The 20,931-nt window shown below is 39.7% G+C and overlaps 1 protein-coding gene across 1 annotated transcript in view; it reads left to right on the top strand.

Annotated features, from left to right (window-relative positions):
• Window positions 1-13,282, top strand: part of LOC136771608 (protein disulfide-isomerase TMX3) — a 47,763-nt gene extending 34,481 nt beyond the window's left edge. Inside the window, exons 11-16 of the mRNA XM_066724021.1 lie at window positions 1,229-1,286; window positions 1,466-1,519; window positions 3,340-3,396; window positions 8,348-8,477; window positions 11,003-11,071; window positions 12,178-13,282. Coding sequence (XP_066580118.1) covers window positions 1,229-1,286; window positions 1,466-1,519; window positions 3,340-3,396; window positions 8,348-8,477; window positions 11,003-11,071; window positions 12,178-12,444 — 635 coding nt within the window. The 3' untranslated portion in view covers window positions 12,445-13,282. The remainder of the gene's footprint in view (window positions 1-1,228; window positions 1,287-1,465; window positions 1,520-3,339; window positions 3,397-8,347; window positions 8,478-11,002; window positions 11,072-12,177) is intronic.
• Window positions 13,283-20,931: the final 7,649 nt, after the last annotated feature.

Here is a 20,931-nt window from a genome sequence, read left to right as displayed (position 1 = left end):
ACTTTGACTACCACTGCGGGACAAGTAAAGAAACAAACAGGTGCTAATTAGATCCCCGCCACCTGTTTGTTGTGGATTCTTCCAAACGTCGTCTGTTTGAAAAAAAAAAAAAAACGAAAACAAAATCTGTCACTGGAAGTATTCCGGGAGGTGTGAGAAAATAATTACCATTAGACGTGACTGATTCTTATTCACAGGAATGACTGTGTTCACATCCTGTAATCATAAATATAAACCAAAGTTTGGTGAGTGGAGTGAAGAAAAGAGCAGACCTTTTGACTTCACTCACTCATTGCAGCTGCCAGAATACCTCAGGTTTCTGATCCTGTAGAGGTGAGAGAGGTGAAGAGGCTTTGGTTTATCAGGCTGTAGGTATCTCTGCATGATATATAGTGAAATGTTCACATACCATAGACAAGACTAAATAAATTATACACCTTTTCTAAATATTAATTATTATTTCTTTAGCAGAGTAGTTTCTATACAAACAACAATGACTAACTGTGAAATGAAAATAGTTTATTTTAGGATAGATAAACATTTAAACTGACCATTAATGTATTTTGTTCTGTTCTTAGTCAGTTCAGAAGAGAGAAAATGTAAATTATACTCTCCTTGCTGAATCAAGAGGACAGCGCAGAACTGTAATTTTGACACAGGAATTGCACACAGCTGGTTTCCTTACTGTTGCTTTCTTTATCAGTTAAGGAAAGCATTGTGTAGTAGCCTTAAAAGCCAAAACGTCCCCAAGTCTAAATCACACTGATTTAACAACTACTGAAATGCAAATGTGACCGTCTGGAACCCCTGATGCTGTTATGAAGAAAATGAACAAGTGCTCTCTGTGCCTTGCGTATCAGTTTGTGTGAAAAGAATGAGAAATGTACTGTTTCACCTGTAGGTGGCATTCAATGGCTATTGCATCCACAGAGTTCTTCTCCTCATGCACAGTTACCAAGAATGCCTTTGTTGGCATTCACATCGTTAATGTGGTTGGATGTACAGATAGAAGTCCTCTGTTTTGTTTTCCTGTTTTGTTTGTTCTGGGAGACGATAAGGATTAATGGGGTGTCCAGCAGTTTCCTTTGGGGGCTCTCTTCTTTGTCCCACCTCACTTGATATGCAAGTTATTAGTACAAGAAACCGTTTATCGTTTTCTCTATTGTATTTCTTTGCTGTCCTGTTTATAATGGAGCTGTTTGTAATGCCTTTTCCTTTTAACTGGTAGGCAAATTGGTGGCCATTGCCGTGGTGGATGAGAAAAATCCCTCTGAGGACAGCATCAGGTAACAGTCTTTGCTATAAATTATTCCCCAGTCCATCCTATAGATGTACTTCATATCTTCATATTAATCATAATTCTATTATGTACCCTGCATAAAACCCTACCTTATTTCATCCACCTTTATAATAGTGTTTTGGCTTGATAAGAGAAGTAATTACAGTTGGTTCTCTCTTCTTACAGATTGAAGTCTCTCATTCAAAGAGTGGCAAAAGAATACAGGGATCATTTTAACAGGTAAGAATGGCTGCAGAGACGAGCTCGCATTGAGGAGTCAGATGTGGTATTAGAGGATTACTGCAGTGTTTTCCTCTTCCTCCTCCTCTTATCTAAATAACAACTTGTCACTAACTAGCTGCAATATGACTTGTTGCCAGACTTGATTGCTCTAAATCATGCGTTACAATGGAGAGGCGGCGACGGCGTGTTGAAAAGACCTTTCGGGATTAAGGGTATGCAAGGGCTCAGTACAGCACGTCACACTTCTGATCCTTGGATTTCTGACAAGCCATTTCAGCATCTGCGAACAGGGCCTTGCCAAGTTAAAGTGAACGAGCTTAACATAGAGTTGATATTGCTATGGCACAATCCTAGTCACAAAATGGAGCCGACACATACACAGCAGTATCAAGCAGTGCAGGCAACTTATCTGTATGGAAGTCCTGTGGGACACAACTGCAGCTTTCCCCAGCCTTGTGGGTCTCTGCTTTTTGAAGTATAATCAGATTTCTCCCCCAATGTCTCCTAGAACACATCTAGGGATTGAGGGTTCTTGTCGTTGTGTTGTCTCTTTTTCTCCTAAATGAAACGGCATCAGTCCTAACTCTCCCACAGCTGTCACTTTTCCAGGGGGATTTGGAGAGGGATGTGTTTTCCCTCTTTGTTTCACTGCGTTACATCAGTTTGGGAAGGGGAGGCTTATTAAATCTGACCCGTGGCTTTCGCTGAATTCACTTCTTTTGCAGTTCTTAACCCATGGCGGCTTTCTGCAGGTGGGAAATGCATTGAGATAACTAAGCGCTCAGATGTGTTGCATAGTCAATGGTTTTAAATGAACTGCTCGAGAGAAAACACTTTGGTTGAATAGGCCAGTGTTTTATAATATCTGCACATCTAGAATAAATAAATAAATAAATGCTGTGTAATTTTAAGCTGCAGCTTTCCTGCAGAACCTCAGCCCCTGCTCCAGCTCTCTTCACAATACAATACAAATTGAATTTTTAAAGCACGTTATCGTGCCAAGACATCTCAAGACGCTTCACAAATAGAAATGGTTTCCAAGGCCGTAGAGAAAAATATATTGGGGAAAATTAAATAAAGCCTTCAGTTTTGTTTTCTAAAGAGAGAGACTGGAGGCTTTTCTTAATGTAGACTTACTGCATGTGTGACTGACAGCATGCTTTTCACTGCGGACTCTGAGTCCTGATGCTGTCCGAGTTTATTGAAGGGAAATTAAAATTGCTGGACAGGATCAGAGATGTCCTGCTAGAGGGGAATTCTGTGACACCGTTTTCCTGTTTAGATGTTGTTTCCCTTACGCCTATTATATGCATAACTCATACTGAAAGTGCCATGGCACATGACATTGTTGTAAAAAATAAAACAACAAAAAGCAAAACAAAGACAGCCCATGCTTGCCTGGCTGCTAGTGCTGCCATGTGCTTTAAGTATGAATATGATTAAGACTGAAGTAGTTATTTGCTGCTATTTATTTATTTTATTTTTTGGGGGGTGGGGGGTGGTCTCGTTTTAATGCGGCTAAACTCACCAGTTTTGGATTTGCAAAAAAGCCCTTTAAAGGGCTGTGTTTATGATTTTTTTTTTCTTACAGCTCAGAACACATTCAAAAGCTTTATAAATCAATGCCTATTGCCTTGATTTCTTTATTTTTACAGATTTGTTTTCAGTATTTGTGTCACAGCTCCCAACATTTTAAGTTTTCCCTTTTTTTTCCCTGAGAAGATATTGCTGTGAAGTTCTGTGTTGTGAAGAAAAGCTTGGTCTGAATAAATGTTTTGCTAGGTTTGTGTTTTAAGTTTTGGCTCTTGTCTTTGCAGAGATTTTCAGTTTGGTCACATGGATGGAAACGATTACATTAACAGCCTGATTATGGAGTAAGTTGCATTTGCTTCTTTTATGTTTTTATTTATATATCTGTCTCCCCTATCAGAGTCTGTACATGCGAATCAAATCAAATGTATTCTGCCCGTTCTGTCGTAGGTCACTTTAAGAAGTACGTGGAATCTTTAACACATCTTGTATCAGCCTCTACAGTCCATGAAAATAGTGTTAGGATTTCAAGCATCACCTATCAGAATGTAAATGTATACAAAAATGAAGTTGATTATTTATGCCTGCCCTGACTTGTCCAACTGCAGGGGCGCTTTGTCCGCATCTGTGGTGGAGTGAGCCGCCCATGCATGGCAGGACTGCAGTGTCGGTCCACCTTTCAGCGCCTCCTTAAGATGCCCCTGTTTAGATTACACTTGTAGACCACTCTGATCTTCTCTGATAACTCTGATGCACTCAGAATTGAATTTAGTTTTTGGTAGTGATTGTGTTACTCTTGAAATCAGCATGTGTGTTGCCCGTGTATGGCTGTGTGAAGTTGGAGCATTCTGTCTCAGTGTTTGTTAAATTGTGCCAGTCATCTTGGATAAAGGCGTCTGCTAAATGACTATTATTATTGTTGATGTTATTTTAATTATAAATAATAAGATGACCTTGCAACAAATAATACAGATGCAACAGAGCAGAAGCAGACACCAGAATGTGATAGTACTGTATTGAAACTGGACACTTCCACCTACTTTGGGAATGTTCATCTTATCAGCTCAGGTCTCCCAGAAATGTTTGCCTGGCACAGTGGCTGCTCCACAGTGTATGTAGTCCTTACACTGTGCAGCCCACAGGCCAGGAGTCAGGGTGGTAACAGTGTTCCAGGAGACGCAGAAGTCATGGCATATTGAAATGGAGCTTGTCTGCCCGTTGCCCTGGTGTGTGACTATTGCTTGGTTAAGTAGCAATTTGAAATCGGAATCCACAGGTGGCGGAATTAAGGACACTTCAATATCAAATTAAAAGTAAAAAAAAATTGAACGTTTCAGACTGCTTATGATCTGTCTAAAAATAAAGCCTGATTGTGGCTCAGCACTGTACACTAGGCCTGCTGGGAGAAATCGAGGTTGTTCCTGCTGTTGAGCTATCAAAATGACTCTGCTTTGGAAATTCTGTGGCCACTTAATTTTCAGTCCTATGTCCATTTCAAGGAAACTCGTGTGAGGGCCACTACTTAAAAAGCAGTACAGCTGATGTCCCCCACAATTTTCACAAGCAGACACTTTGTAAACCAAGGTTTTTACCTGGAGCTGTTTTCAAGAAGGTTTTGACCATGTGCCCTGGGGTTTTATACTTGTTTTATGTTTATTTGTTTAACTTTTTCTTTACAGTAAAAAAAACAACAGCTGAGACTTTTACGGCATAAGCCAAATTTCCTTACAGTTACTAAATTATCATTGTTTCAGCCATTATTACCCTTGTCCAAAAAGCCCTATCCCAGAGCGGATTAACATTGCGTGTGACCTGCCATCTTTTTATTTATTTTTATAAACTAAAATCCTGCGACAATTGAAATTTACAATGTTAATCTTTCCATTCTTCTAACCACAGATGCATTATTGGTCTCAATTTCTTATTCAAACCAACCTGACACTGTGAAACGTCTTATTTCCCAACGTGGGTTCGATTCATACTGGTCCGGGCCTGCTTTCTACCGGTCTCCGCTCTCCAGCTGCTACTGCTCCGCTCTCATCTGGGACATGCTGATGCAGACTAATTATTGTTCTGGCGTCCAAAGCAGCAGCTGGGTTGTTAAAAACGGGAGGCGGTGCTGCGATTTCACTTTAGGATCCATAATGTGTTGAGAGTCTCTGTGTTTCTGCAATATAAGTGTGCTTTTTAGATGCACAATCAACATCCCTAACGGTAGCGAAATAGTATGTTTGCTAACCTGATCTGAGGATACGCAGGGTAATAGAACGGGAGTATATAATACATCAGCATGTGAAATTACATCCTTGCACACTCAGTCGGGAGCAGAGAGTGGCATCTATGTATTTATCTCCTATTTTCTCTGTTCCAGCCCTTGTTTTGTATAAACATATGCATTGTATTTCTCTTTGTTACAAAATGGGCCACCTCTTATTTACCATAATTTATTTATTTTTTATTGCTAGTGATATTTTTTGGCAGTTGCCAATGCCTCCTGGATAAGTTACAGAATTTCCTTCTGAAGAAAGTATTTTAAGTGTCTTCAGTTTTCAAACCATGGCCTTAAAATGAAGACGTGGGCCTCAGCCATGCAGAACATGGGACAATTAGACTGCATGATGGTTTGGAAATGGGAAAATTGGAGCAGTTTTGACCAGATATTGTAAAAACTGTGAATTAAAGTCTGTTCACAGATTATTTTCATCTGGCATATGTTTCAGCTTTAGGAGCATGAGAGCTAGCTTTCATTATTGATAGTAAATCTGAGAAGAAGCAGAAAGTAAAGATGAGGACAAAAGAGAACCAGTACCTTCATGTTTTCTTCTCACTATTGTATTTTTATTATTTGAAACAGTTAGCCTTTTTACCCCATTTGGGCCATTTGGTCAGAATTAGAATATTTCAAACATAGGGTAATACTTCAGAGGGATTGTTTGAGTTTTTGCAGACAATAAAACATTGATGTCAATATAATTAGAAAATAGCATGGTCCTAAAAAAAAAAAGACATGCTTGGTTGGTATTTTGCATGCACTGCATTGTTAATGGGAAGTGAATGTTTTTTCTGGTAAACGTCAATCTGTCTATCCACCTACTGTTTAAGTGGGGAGACCTAGTGTTTTGTGCAAACCAACTGTTTGAAATGGGAGTGGAGAAAACAGTATATCTTTCTATTATCTGGGGAAAAAAACAAACAAACAAACATTTTTCACTATCTTTATGTAGGCCTAATTGCTACAATTCATTCAAATAATGCACTTCATTTGCACGGCTCCCAAGATAGTCACAGCAACTCTATATATCAGCAACATTGGTCTCTGTAAGGAAGATCCAGCCTCCTCTTATGTTAGTAATGTTCCATAATACCTCTCTGATGGGCTCTTTCATAACATCATTACTGTTTTTGTCTGAGATTTGTTTGTTTTTTTGGGGTAGTTTGTTGTCCCCTGAGTGCCAGTCCCTGCCTGACTTATACACTCTCATCATTATCATCCTTCTCTTTCCAGTACAAACAGATGTTGAATAATCCAATTCAAGAATATTGTTCCTATGAAACTAAAAGCCTCACAGAGATATGCGAGCCAGCCAGCCAGCTCGTTATTCTGAAGTGAGTGTTTGTCCGTTACGATCACAGCGTGAGACAAAGAACCTGCCCACGGGCCACTTACACAGTTCTGGAAAAGCCTGAGCTAAGTTCTCTTCCAAAATGAAGGAGATGCTGCTCTTTCAAACCTGGGTGGCTATTAATCGACATCAGCGCTGTGTTTCTGAATGGAAAGCGTCGACCTACTGCTGAAAAACACTGGCACTTTGACCTTGTTTGCTTTCGAATTGATCTTTTATCTGAAGAGAGCGAGAAGGTTAAAGGAGGCCTTCTTGGTACGCCAAAGGAAACCTTCTTCTCACTGCTCCGAATTCAAGTGCCTCTTTACTAGTTAAATAGACCCTTTGGACAAAAGGCAAGTGTTGGACAAGAAAAATCAACTCTCCTTTATTATCAGATCAGAGGCAAAGACAAGAGAGGGATCATTACTGAGTGTTTGCATATTTTAATAGTGTCAGAGAGCTAAATTTGCATTGGTCGGTGTAATAAAGAGCCTATCTTTTAACCACACCTGTCACGTGCCCAGGATCTTGCAGCTGAGGAGCGCGGTTTGGAATGGAATGTAGCAGACCACTTTGCGTTGATCAGTCTGAGTGACTCGAGAGCGCCGTCTGCAGTGTGGCACTCGCACAGACGGGCTGCCCAGGAACATGTTATTATACACCGCCAAGTACCTCTTGAGCCACATTCTGCTTTTAATATCATGTGACATTGACTGCCTTTTTCAAATTATTGCACAGACACCCTGTGGTACAGACTTAAGCTTTTTGTTTGCTTTTGTTAAATCAGATTAGCACTCACACACTACTTATTTCTTGTCTGTCCCCGTGCCCCCCATTAACAGGTGTTAATTTAACGTGATATAAAAGTTTGTGACCCTCTGCAGCTGCAGTGGTTCGGGCGTGTAAAGCTGTTCAGAGTGTTCGAAAAGCCAGTATTTTGTCAGATGGCATGCCCCCCTTAGTTGCTTCTCTTTGTGTACCAAATTTCAGTTTCAATCTATTATTTGAATGGGCCAACCAACTTTATAAGCACCCTGCAGTACAATCTGGGTGATGGTGGGATTATGTCAGTATAGAAAACTTTACTTTGAAATGGCATGCACAGGATGGTTTAGTTCTGGAAAGTTAGGTCATGGTGCTGAATTTTTGTACAGTAGATAGCAGTCATCTAATAAAATGTTTGTTTCTCCTTGGGCAAGGGCATATTTTCATGTACCAAAATAACCCTTGTAGACGGGCAGCTGTCAGTACTAATTACTAAGTAGGATTTGGAAACGAGTTATGTACAGCAAGGTTATATCCCCTGAGAACAAATCTATTTTCAGTGCACTTAAAAAATTTGATTTATTTTAAATCTAGGAGGATAGGTTTTTCAGGGAATTATCATTTTTGTTTATCTACATTTAGTTTCTGCAATATTGTTTCCTGTCCTATATAAGACTCGTATATAATTTGTTCAAAGTTTGTAATTTCAAAAGGAAAGTACTGTGGAAAGTTTTGAGAAATCTTTTCTGTTTTTACACTACTGAATTAGTAATTTAATTAATTAATTAATAATTTTGTAAGTTTTGAATGGCTGTGATCATAATGGAATACTGAATTTTTATTTTCAATGTTAAAAGTATCTACATATATGAGGAGGTTATATCTATATTTTAAGCATTTTTACATTTATCTCTTTATTTTACAGTGAAGTGGTCGTTCCCACAATCATTGTGCTGAACACCTCAAACCAGCAGTACTTCCTCCCAAATAAAGATATAGACAGCATTGAAGATCTTGTCCAGTTTATCAATGAAGTCCTGGATGGCACAGCAGAGGTGAGTTTTTACCATAAGGCGAAAGTGGCAAAGCAAGTCTGATTGGGAAGGGAATGCCCCATTGCTGAAAACAGAGAGTCCTGTTCGCATGAACACTCAGGGGATGCCTTAGATCCAAATACAGGCGATTATGGACTGCTATGAATCTGATGCCTTACCTATAATTAATCAATTCAAATTACTTTGCTTTGTATTTTCACCAGAGGGGGATTTTTCAATGGGACTTTATTAAGCTCATTTAAATAAAACCTGACACCTTCCCTTTAAATCCCTGTAGTTATAAAAATTATAAACCTAATGCTCCTTTTCCGTTATGTCGAACTACAAAGTGCCCCAAGTTTAAATCCACAGTTTTAGTGTCAGGTTATAACATTGTTTTTTGAGGGATGAAAAAACAGCCTCTCCTAATAAATTAGGTTTTTATTGGCCATTTTGTTATTTATTTGATTAATTTCTTGTCATTAGTCTGTTAAAGGTTATTAATCTAACCTTCATTTGAGTGTCAGATATGCAGTCATGCCAACGCTCAATTCACTGGGTCCCTCGGTATCGGGTGGACTTCCCTCCTTTTACTGGTTTCACACCATCACTGAAACACTCTGGCAGTTGCTGTTAAACCGGCCCGAACCTCTCCTTAGACTTAAAATACATCTGTTCTCCCTGGATTACCCTCAACCTGTTCTCGTATTATTAATATTTTTAAACAACTGCATTATTTTCTCATGTTACTGCCTGTATTGACTTTGAAGCCTAATTTCTTTGCATTGTAACACCTACACTAGATGCCTCATTCTATGTTACTATTGTCTTCAGATTCTGGCTTTGATCAGCCCGCCCTATAGGTTTATAGCTGTACTCTAGTTGTCTTTTGTCTGTGATGTGGATTGCTTTATTGAAAGAGAAGAATTATCTCTTGCCTGTTTTCCATTTCTCTGAATTTTATGTCACTTCAATTCTTATGTAAACAGCTGGAGTGGTTGTTCGGGGTTTTCATCTTCCATGGAGGGTGCTGTCCATTTCTCTAATGGACCACATTCCAGAAATTCCCTCCTCCTCTATTCCACCTTTCCGAATCGGGTGCAGTTTTAATTCTCACTTCCCAGCACCTGCATAAGTGACACTCCGGATGCACGCCTGTCCACTCACTCGTATTTGAAATTGGATCACTCACTCAAGCTGTCATGGAGTCGTTTAGTGCATCTGGAACACCAGACCGCTCTCTGTGTTGAAGAGTGGGATGGCTCCAGGCCTGTCGCCACTTCTATAAAGCTTTTCTCTCTGCATGAAACGCTCGCTAAAATTCAATCAACCACAAATGACATCCCCTGTACAGGCCTTCCAGCTTTTCTCCCCAGTTAGAATAAACACAAAGTTGCAAACCTTGGTCTTGGTCCAAATGAGGGCATCCTTCTCATCGTGTGCTGCTTATCGCTTTCTAAGCATGTGTCCCTTAATTTAAGTGTGTAACTTCGTGTGTAGATTTGCGATAGAATGCTTTTGTGATTTTGTGGGTTTGTAAGTGTATCGCACAATTCTCTCCAGTGAAGTGGTGAAGCCATTAACATCAAACTTACAAGAAATTAAAAAGGCCTGTGAACTCCTGTCCCACACTTTATACATGTATTTATGTATGTATGTATTTAACACATTATATATAGCATTTAATTAATCGCCTTGCATATTGGAAACTGGCAGGTAAATGGAAAATGCTTAAAGCCTAGGACACACCAGTGCGTCGCGTCACCTAGCGTACATTTTTTATGTAATGGATGTCTATGGACTCGCTTCGCATCAATTTGTGGGGCGTTGCGTCAAGATTTCTACCAGAGCAATTTTTGAAGTGACATCAGCACTATCATGTTGAACATTATGGTCCAGATGTATTAAGTGGTTTATAATAATAATAATAATTATTATAATCACAGTTTTTTCATAGTTGCCTGTGGGTTTTGTATCCAGTGTCTCCTTCATATTAGGAAAGGAAGTTGATCCCTATATAGCCTATAATTAATATCTCCCATCTCCTCACCCATCAGAGTTTATACCTTAGCAAACTCTATAATCGCAGATCGGCCAGGAGATTTGTTTTAACTGGTAGGTGGGTCCTGATCAAAACAGAACATAAGCACATGCATACAAAAATATGTATCCTATAGATATTGTATCCTTCATGAAGTGCAAATGCTGCACACTTTAATTTCCTCTCTATTAGGCAAGGGATTCACTGACTTCAAAATCTCTTCTTCTTCTCCACCTCCTCCTCATCTGTTGATGATTCCGTGGAGTCTTCCCAAAACAGACAAGTAGTTTTATTTTTAACTGTAAAATATAGTTCTGTAATTGTATTGTTTCCACAAAATGGGATTGTTGCCTTGACACTTGGGAGACGCGGTATGACACTGTCTGCGGTGCGACAAATTAGAAGCAACGTGACTGACTCTGGGCACATCTGAGTTTAAACCTCTTATTTTTGGGTGCTGGAGTCTGATCATGTAGCCAGCTCTCTCCTGCTCTCTATTTCCCAGGCACAGGGAGGTGATGGGATCTTCCAGCGAGTCAAGAGAGTGGCCTATGATGCAAAGTCTACTGTAGTCGTAAGTATAAATATATGTGTATATTTACACTCTTTCCTAAGTTTTTGGGCTGATGGAAGACACTGGACTGTCAAAACATGTTGTTTTATGGTATTGATTTAGAAACGTGCATGGATATAAATACAAATTTAATTTGAGATAAATAAGAGCTACAGAGCGTTTTCACCTTTAATGAACAGTTTAATAATCTAATGGATCTAAAGGAGAGATGCCACACTGCCACTCTGCTTTCGGGGCCAAGTGGATAGTATTATCACCTGTATTGGAGACAGCCCTACAAATATATACACGAATACATGTATTTATTATTACATTTCCTGCTTTTGCCAAACCCACAAAATGAGACTGGTCAGTTCTTATTTATGTAGTGGAAAACAAACTGTTTAAGGATTGAACTGACTATAATGTCTCTTAGTTTGACCTCTTGAAACACTTGTGACTTTTAATTGAATATTTTTTTTTTAATTGTTGGGGGTGAAAAAACCTAATTGGAGTCAACTAAGTGTGGTCGTAAATGCTTCATGAATATGTTTGATTATCTCAGTGTTACTGACCAATTAAATTCTCAGAAAGTCTTTCGGCCTAGCTGTGAAACACCCCTGCTTTTCACCACACGGCCTGGCTTTAAGAGTATCCCCCGTGCCTTGATGCTGACAGCTATTCCTCTTCTGTTTCTGCTATTATGTAGCTGAATCCCGGTTTACTTCAGCAATGTCCCGTTACTGGGGCTAGATTTGTCTTTGGTAGAATCTCTCTTTGAAAGTGCGCATGAGTCTTGGCAATAGAATATATTGGCTGGCAGTTCCTTACTAAACATCGCATTCTAATATAAACTGCTTAGCCTTGAAAATGCCTTTCCTTGTGTTCCTGGCAGTCTGTCTGTATGCTGCCTTCTGTTGGGCTTTGGTTCAATCCTACTTTATGCCTATCCCCCGTCCCCCACAGAAAATTCAGATGTATCCTATTACCACAGTCACTTTTACTCCAGGAGAATCATTCTGAACAGTGCAGTACAGAAAATATTTTTTGCCAGCTCCCTACTACACAAGCAATTCGAACAGAAATTGCTGAAGTTGTAAAAACTTGTGTCCCCCCCCCCACTGCAGTCCGTCTTCAAGAGCTCCCCTATCCTGGGCTGCTTCCTGTTTGGCCTGCCCCTGGGGGTCATCAGCATCATGTGTTACGGTATTTGCACGGCGGAGTCTGACGACGGATCGGAGGACATGGAGCTCCTGAAGAAGGAAGACAGGGAGCTAACGGATGAAGGCAGCGAGGAAGAGGAGGAGGAGGAGGAGGAAGAGGGAGACACCCAGCTTGAGCAGAGCGAAGAAGACCTCCAGGAGAAGAGCTCCACTGACAAGAAGGTTGATTAACACCAGCCTAGCTTCAAAACAACATACTTGAATATAAACCTTTTTTTTTTCCCCTTTCCCCTCCCTCTAGGATTTATTTTTTTGTTGTTGTTATTGTTGTTGTTTATTTTTGGCATTTTCAAAAAAAAAAATTGTTTGGCAGTCAGTGGGCTGTCATGACATCGCTCGATTGGACTCTTTTCTACAAAATATGCGGGACTGGGGGGATTGTGGGGGGATTTCTGTCACAGCTGTTTGGATGATCAAGAGTGCAGTGATGTGAAGGGCGGTGTGCTCATCCCTATACGGTGGTGTGTGTGTGAGAAGCCAGGAGGTGGCCTCTCTCCAAAAATGATTGTAACTCATGTTTAGAGATGGGACTACGGTCCCGTTGGCTCTTGTGTATGAACGCCAAAGACGTTTTGCCGGCCCCAGTTTATTTCCGGTAGCTGACTGTTTGCTGTGCTGCGGTTCTTGCAGAACTGCCTTCAGCTTCAGTGAAATTGGAAGAGAACATCCCTATGACTGCCTCTGTATCGTCCAGGGAACCCCTTCACTCAATTGTGAAAAGGTAGATAAGCTACACTTTTGACTGTGAAAAAGACATTGGCACCGCAAAATCAATGACTGATATTTTAAGTATGCTATGAGCACTGGGTATTGCAAGCTCTGAAAGGCTGTGCACAACGTTGTCTGTTACTTACTTCGCTGTCAATAATCGACGTGTCTTTGATGGCATTGGGACTGCCCTCAGTGTCCCGGAGAAGTGCTCGGTGTTGGCTCTGAGGGGCTTTCCCATCCCGGATTTCATGAGGCTATAAAGAAAATGACGAAAATAAAATAAAAATATAAATAAGTATTTGTTTTTTTGTCTGTGTAATTTCACTTTTGGTTGAATCTCCCGTTCCATAAACAAAAGCCCCAAATGTCATTTTGTACAGCATGTTATCCTTTTGCTAGCGTATGTGGCTGTTATTATTATTATTATTATTATTAATAATTTCTTAGCAGTGGCCCTTTCCCAGGGCGACTTAGTTGTCATTGGGAACATTTTTCAAAGCAATCCACAATAAATACAATAAGTGCAAAATACAATAAGATAAGCACATGTCCTCAGGCTAAAACAAGTACAAAATGCAGTAGAGCTCCATCCCTGTGTGCCACGGGGCAAAGCAGGTAGGCATGAGTATTGATGTTCCAGAAACCATTACAGCAAGAAGATTGAAAGAGCTAAAGATACATAATTAATCAGGAGCCGAAGGGAGTGCATCAGAGTGCATGACAGCAAGAGCACAGAAGTGTCCAAGAGATGGTGGCTGAGGTGACGCATCTCCCACACGTTCCTGTTCTCCCTCCCTCACTGAAGATTGAAGACACCAAAAGGGTCTGATGATGAATCTGATCTCGCTCTCGCAACTGTGCTCCACTGAGCTGTAGGATGTGGAGAGTTCAGACATGGGGACATAAGTAGCTCAAGAAAGTATAACCTGGACAGGGTACTGATTGAGACCAGAGACTGCTTTTTTAGAGTAAAGTATCATAAATAATAATAATAATAGAAACAGGTATGATATTCACTGCACTCCTACACTGATGATCTCTAGCATAATGTATTCAGCAGAAAGTCTATGGATCAGTGCAGACAAGTGTAAAATTAGTCTCATTTTTTTGGTTCTTAAAATTGCATTTTGTTTGGGGGGGGGGATAATTGCATGACTATTGATTTTAGATTTTCACATTGAACATTGCTTTATATTTATGAAGCTACTGTGCCTAAGCAGGTTTTTTTTTTATGTGGCTTGGGGAGGGGGGTGGGAGTACAAAGTATGTTTGGTGTTTTTGAAATGGACAGCAGTCTTAACCAGAGGCACTGAATGTGGTTTCATCCAAATTGGAAGCTAACTAAAGAATGGAATTAAATGTAAATGTTTTTTTTTTTTCCAAAAAGGCCAGTCTATTCGCAGATCTGTCAATAGAATAAGAGGAAAATACAATTTCATCAGGTGATGTATGGATGCTGTTAAAATCCTTTTGGAGGTCATTTGACAGTAGAAATACTATATACATTGAATGATTGTATTAATTTATTTAAGAAATCACTCAAGTTAGAAAAAAAAACATTTCTGCACACTGCTGTGTTCCCTCACAAAGCAATTCATCCAGTTTTTCCATTCAAAAAAGAAATTGGTCATATATTGCTTTGGAGGATGAAGAACGGTTCACGTAGAGCAATAATTACTTCAATATACACTCACCTAAAGGATTATTAGGAACACCTGTTCAATTTCTCATGAATGCAATTATCTAACCAACCAATCACATGGCAGTTGCTTCAATGCATTTAGGGGTGTGGTCCTGGTCAAGACAATCTCCTGAACTCCAAACTGAATGTCTGAATGGGAAAGAAAGGTGATTTAAGCAATTTTGAGCGTGGCATGGTTGTTGGTGTCAGACGGGCCGGTCTGAGTATTTCACAATCTGCTCAGTTACTGGGATTTTCACGCACAACCATTTCTAGGGTTTACAAAGAATGGTGTGAAAAGGGAAAAACATCCAGTATGCTGCAGTCCTGTGGGCGAAAATGCCTTGTTGATGCTAGAGGTCAGAGGAGAATGGGCCGACTGATTCAAGCTGATAGAAGAGCAACTTTGACTGAAATAACCACTCGTTACAACCGAGGTATGCAGCAAAGCATTTGTGAAGCCACAACACGTACAACCTTGAGGCGGATGGGCTACAACAGCAGAAGACCCCACCGGGTACCACTCATCTCCACTACAAATAGGAAAAAGAGGCTACAATTTGCACAAGCTCACCAAAATTGGACAGTTGAAGACTGGAAAAATGTTGCCTGGTCTGATGAGTCTCGATTTCTGTTGAGACATTCAGATGGTAGAGTCAGAATTTGGCGTAAACAGAATGAGAACATGGATCCATCATGCCTTGTTACCACTGTGCAGGCTGGTGGTGGTGGTGTAATGGTGTGGGGGATGTTTTCTTGGCACACTTTAGGCCCCTTAGTGCCAATTGGGCATCGTTTAAATGCCACGGCCTACCTGAGCATTGTTTCTGACCATGTCCATCCCTTTAAGACCACCATGTACCCATCCTCTGATGGCTACTTCCAGCAGGATAATGCACCATGTCACAAAGGTCGAATCATTTCAAATTGGTTTCTTGAACATGACAATGAGTTCACTGTACTAAACTGGCCCCCACAGTCACCAGATCTCAACCCAATAGAGCATCTTTGGGATGTGGTGGAACGGGAGCTTCGTGCCCTGGATGTGCATCCCACAAATCTCCATCAACTGCAAGATGCTATCCTATCAATATGGGCCAACATTTCTAAAGAATGCTTTCAGCACCTTGTTGAATCAATGCCACATAGAATTAAGGCAGTTCTGAAGGCGAAAGGGGGTCAAACACAGTATTAGTATGGTGTTCCTAATAATCCTTTAGGTGAGTGTATATATATATATATTTTTTTTTTTTTTTAATTGACAGATTGCTGAACAAAAATAATGCACTGATTTCTTGTATTGATTGGGTGAATTATTTAATCAGTTAAGTGCAAAGAGAATCCCATAATAAATCTTGCTATAATGGAAGGTTTTATTATTTTTTTAAATATTATTTCTCATAACCTCCAAATGCCTTTGAAATTTTCCTTCCTCCCCCCCCTTCCTTTCTTTCTTTTTCTCCTGTGACAATCATATAGAAATGTATTAATGACACCTACAATGTTATAGGTGTAAAGAAGAGAATAAAAAGTCCCTTGAATGCAGAGAACAAAACAAAAGAACTATGTTGTTTCTTGGTTGCTGAAGATGCTCTACAACAACAATATTATCTGACATCTAAAAGTCTGGTGGCTTGCTCTTTTCTTCAGAGGTGTGGAACCCCTGAAAGATAGGATAGTTGATGTGCCTGTAGCCGATGAGCTTCATTAGACTAAATGAGATCAGAAAACTGACTTTGGGCTGCCGGCTCTCTCTCAAGGGCGTTGCACACTGGATCCGAGATGTCATTTGTAGTCCGTCATCTGAAAAGTTGTCCGTCAAAGAAATTGCACATTGCATCCGTTAAAACTGCACCAGGTACACAGCATTTCCCTGTTCTTGGGCTGGTGTGTGTCTTAAGTTACGCTACAGTTTATTTACCTCCTCAACTAAATGATTAAAAGAAAAACTTACTGCACACAAACTTTGTGTTTATCGTTGCTTAACCAGATTCCAGAAGAATTCTAGCAACAATAGGTACCAAGCTATGTAAAATCGGATTCCAGAATTGACGCATCAATGTCGTTTGTTTGTTTTTTTGTTTGCTTTTTTAAATCTTTTCATGCATGTACAAAAATAGGATGCATCCTCAGATCCAGTGTGCAAAGCCTTTACTTGGAGTTCCTGGAGCTCGCCAAAGAGCTGTCCTATACAAGATTTTTCCTTTCTTGCTTGTGTGTGTGAGCATTTTTTTTTTTTCTCTAAATTGTGACCTTGATTGCAGTTCCCCCTTAAACACCATCATGGTGAAATATCAAAGCCAAAACGTTTGGGCACATGTGGTTCTGTGGAAAAAAAATATGATGAACGAATGTCAGTAAAGAAGAAACTCTAGTAATCTGGATACATGTTTCATGGGCACTGAATTTAACCTCAGATGTTTGCTTTTGTTGCTTTTTTGGCTCCGGCCACAAATATCAAGACAACAAGGAATTTGGACGGGCTGTTGAAGTATTCAGTGGTCAGAACATTGAGTTCCTCTGGACAGATTTCCTTAGTTTTACATGCAGTATCATTTTTCTCCCATGTGACTAGGAAAGATTGTGAAAAAATTGCCATGTGTTTCCCAATAAAGTCATGAATGGTTTTAAACGTGTTCCTGAAGTCACAGTTATAATTAAATGATTTTTTTCCCTCCATATATTGATTTTTTTTTTCCTTCCAAGTATTTTTCTTAATCGGACAAGTGGACAGATTTTCAGTCCTCCTGCAATCTGATGCAGCGGAGATGCTTCTGTTTCATCGATAGCAAAAACATGAATTATATCCTTTCCAGTCTGGGAGGCAGTATTTAAGAGGACAGAAACCTGTGTGGTTTACTTTTACTGTGGTTTAGGATTACTTTTTTAACGGTTGCTACACTGTAAATAAAAAAATAAAAAAAAACATCCATTCCTGTATATCATTTGCGGGGATTCCTGGGTGGAGGGTTTTCAGCCTAGATAGGATGTTATCCTATCATAATTTTCAGTTCCAGTCTTCTTTTCCACTCCAGGTAAAAATCTGTATGCACTGCCTGTTAACCCACCATGTCTCAATAAGGTGGTATCTTTAATGCATATGCTGTCATGCTGAGAGCCCAGATTGCTTTTTACAAGAAGATTTTCAAGCGCGCACACACACACACACACACACACACACACACACACACACACGACAAAACATGCAGCAACAAGTCTAAAGACTTAATGGGCCTTAAAAGCCTCCTTTGAGTTAAATGCAGCGGCATACATTGATCTGGGGATGTGAAGAAGAAAAGGACATTGAGGTGACAAAACTTTACATAAGTATCTGAGGCTTCATTTACAAGGGATTAAAAAATGTAAAACTGATTAGGAAGGGCTGGGAAGCTTCATGGTTAGCAGCAGTGTTAATATACACTGCCCTTAGTCAGCAGTTAGACAGTCCTAATTTCTAACTAATAATACAGACTGTATGGGGCAATTGTGCAGTTTTTTATTTGTATGCATTACCATACATATTTGGTACAGACTTGAACATAGTACTAGCATTCTATTTATTTATTTATTTATTTATTTATTTATTTATTTATTAGCATACACCCTTGTCCAGAAGCAATACAAAGTGCAATAATACAGTGCAATAGCTTACAAAGCATTTGTTTGCCAGGAGGTCTTCAAGCACATAGCAGCCATGCTTTACATGTACAACTGTATGTAATTTGAAGTTTAGAGGAGAGAAAAAACTAAAAAATAGTAGATGGCTGTGGTTTAGCATGCTTGCAGCTTTGATTTGTTTTTTGGCAGGTGTGGGGTTATTGTATTTGTATGGGGTTTGTGCTTTTTTTTTTTTTAATTCAACTGGGCATTTTCCTAACTGGAAATGGAATTTCTATGTTGGGAAATTATCTGTCAGCTCCTGCTTAATCTGCTTTATCTCAACTGCTAAATGCTTCCTTTAGTAGTGTAATGGTGTCCCGGACTCTAACCACCCGAAAGGACATTCTGGTGAACACTCGTAGAGTCTCGTTCCCTTCTGTAGGTCATACCAAAGTGTGGCATTGAATAATGATCCAGCTATACCAAAGTCGACTGTGTTTTTTAAACCATAGCAGCAGGGATGATTTTAGTTTTGAAGTTATTGAACCTGTGATAATGACATAGGAACACTTCCGAGTCATGATATTTTAATCATAAACAATACTGTGACAGCGCACTAGTTTGGTAAAAATGGACATTTGTTTTCCCTACAGATGTACTTTGCACTGATGCTTTTTTCTTGCTTTGTAGTTCTGTTAACACTGCCCTTAATAAAAATAAACAGAGGTGGCCTTGTTTCTCAGGAGATTATTACGGTTCATGGAGGACAGTTTGGGGGAGTGCTGCTGACTTTGTAAAATGTGTTTAATCAACATTTTGGTCGTGTAACTTGATGTTGATGCTGCTTTTAGAAAAAAGGAAGAAAAATAAAAACATGGTATATTTGTATTTTTTCAAATGGATTTCACACAGGAACATGCTTTAAAAGAAAACATGTAAAAATGACACACAAACGGCACCTGAGGGAAAACCGGTGGAATTTATATAAATAATGTGTTAGTTTTACAGAACCGTGATGTGGGAAGTGTTTTATTTTTATTTTATTTTTATTTTTTAATTGACAAGTCAATGAACTCCAAACTGTTTGAGAGCATAGCAAAGACATGCATCCTGTCACTTTGGCAACAGTGTGACGTCTGCGTGAAGACACTTTGGAGAGGGAAGCCCCTGGGGTACACAGTTCACAGCAGGACGCAACAACAACTGCAGAGAGCGGCAGAAGATCTCAGAGCACAGGAGGCACCACCATGCTACAAATCTCAAAAGCCCATTGCTTATACACTCTGGGGCACCAATGTTATCCACCGTGGTCAGGCAAGCTTAAGCATGCCCAAACTGTGGAAGATTGCCTCCAGAGTTAACGGTGGTTCAGACCAATGCTGACATGCAAGGCTTCCAGGGGAGCCAGGTTATGGGACCATAAGAAAATTACCATCTTCCTGAGCCGATTCCCCATCATACACATTCGACAACATTCCGACAATTGGCAGAATTTCCACACTGCTCTTGCAATTTAAACTGCATAAAAGAGAACACGATTTCTCCCAGTAGTGTGGACTAAGGGTGGCAAATAGAACTGGATTTGTATTCCAAGCCTGACTATGAAACCAATCCACTAAAACTGCTCTCGCCATTTAGCACAGTATACATCCCAGTTATTGACTTAGCTCAAATGGGCTGGAGTAACAGGATGGAAAATAAATAAATAAAGATAATTGAGTCAGAATGTGCCGTTTAAAACCAAAGAGAGGCTGCTAATAGACATAACCTTGTATTGTGGGAGAGCGAGGCCACAGAAGATATGTGTATGTGTATGTGTGTATGTGTATATATATATATATACAGCTCTGGAAAAAATTAAGAGACCACTCCAAGTTCAGAAATCGATGTTAAGAGGTAATTTTTTCCAGAGCTGTATATGTATATATATATTTAAAAATATATTGGTTTTATGCTTTGAAGGGGGGGCCTGGCTCTTAGATGTAAAATACACTATCCAATCATCACAGTGAATTCTTCATGTCTTCCAAGCTCCCTCATACTTTTCAAGGCACTTACACACTATTGACCCAAATGCCCTCTGCCAAAGAGTTCTGAGCCTTTGCCAAGCCACCCAATCCATGTTTGCAGAGCAGTTTCCTATCATAATGGCATCAGGAAATTGATCTATTTTGTGTGGGGTGGGGGGGGGGGAACGTTATTTTCTCACATTAGAATAAATTATTAATTTGCACTTGTTTATTTCATTGCCTTAAGGGCCTCGTCCTGAAAATAAATTCCAAACATCCTGTGGCATAAATTTTAAGACGCAACTTAAAAGAACAAACAAAAACACTAAAATTGGCAAAGTCAGTGCACTGAATTCAGGATTACTCTCCTGAAACGTACTGCGAACTAAAACACAGAGCTTCTAGCATTCATCCTCCTAATGCCACTGCGAAAACAAAAACAAGAAGATGCTACACTTTTAAAAGTTACCGCCTTCTTATTGCTTGCAAATATATTTTGGGAGTGGAATTATCTATAAGGGGCATCCCATCACAATAGACAGTATTGAGGGAGTGCCAGACAACATAATCTCCCTGCCTGAAGTTTATCATTGTCCAAGCATTACCAGCAGCCAGTTTTGATTTGGCCTTTGTATCACCTCTGGTTTGCCGATCTGT

Source organism: Amia ocellicauda, chromosome 2 (assembly GCF_036373705.1).
Source record: "Amia ocellicauda isolate fAmiCal2 chromosome 2, fAmiCal2.hap1, whole genome shotgun sequence".
Classification (NCBI taxonomy): Eukaryota; Metazoa; Chordata; class Actinopteri; order Amiiformes; family Amiidae; genus Amia; species Amia ocellicauda.
This window is presented reverse-complemented; position numbering and strand designations above follow the sequence as displayed.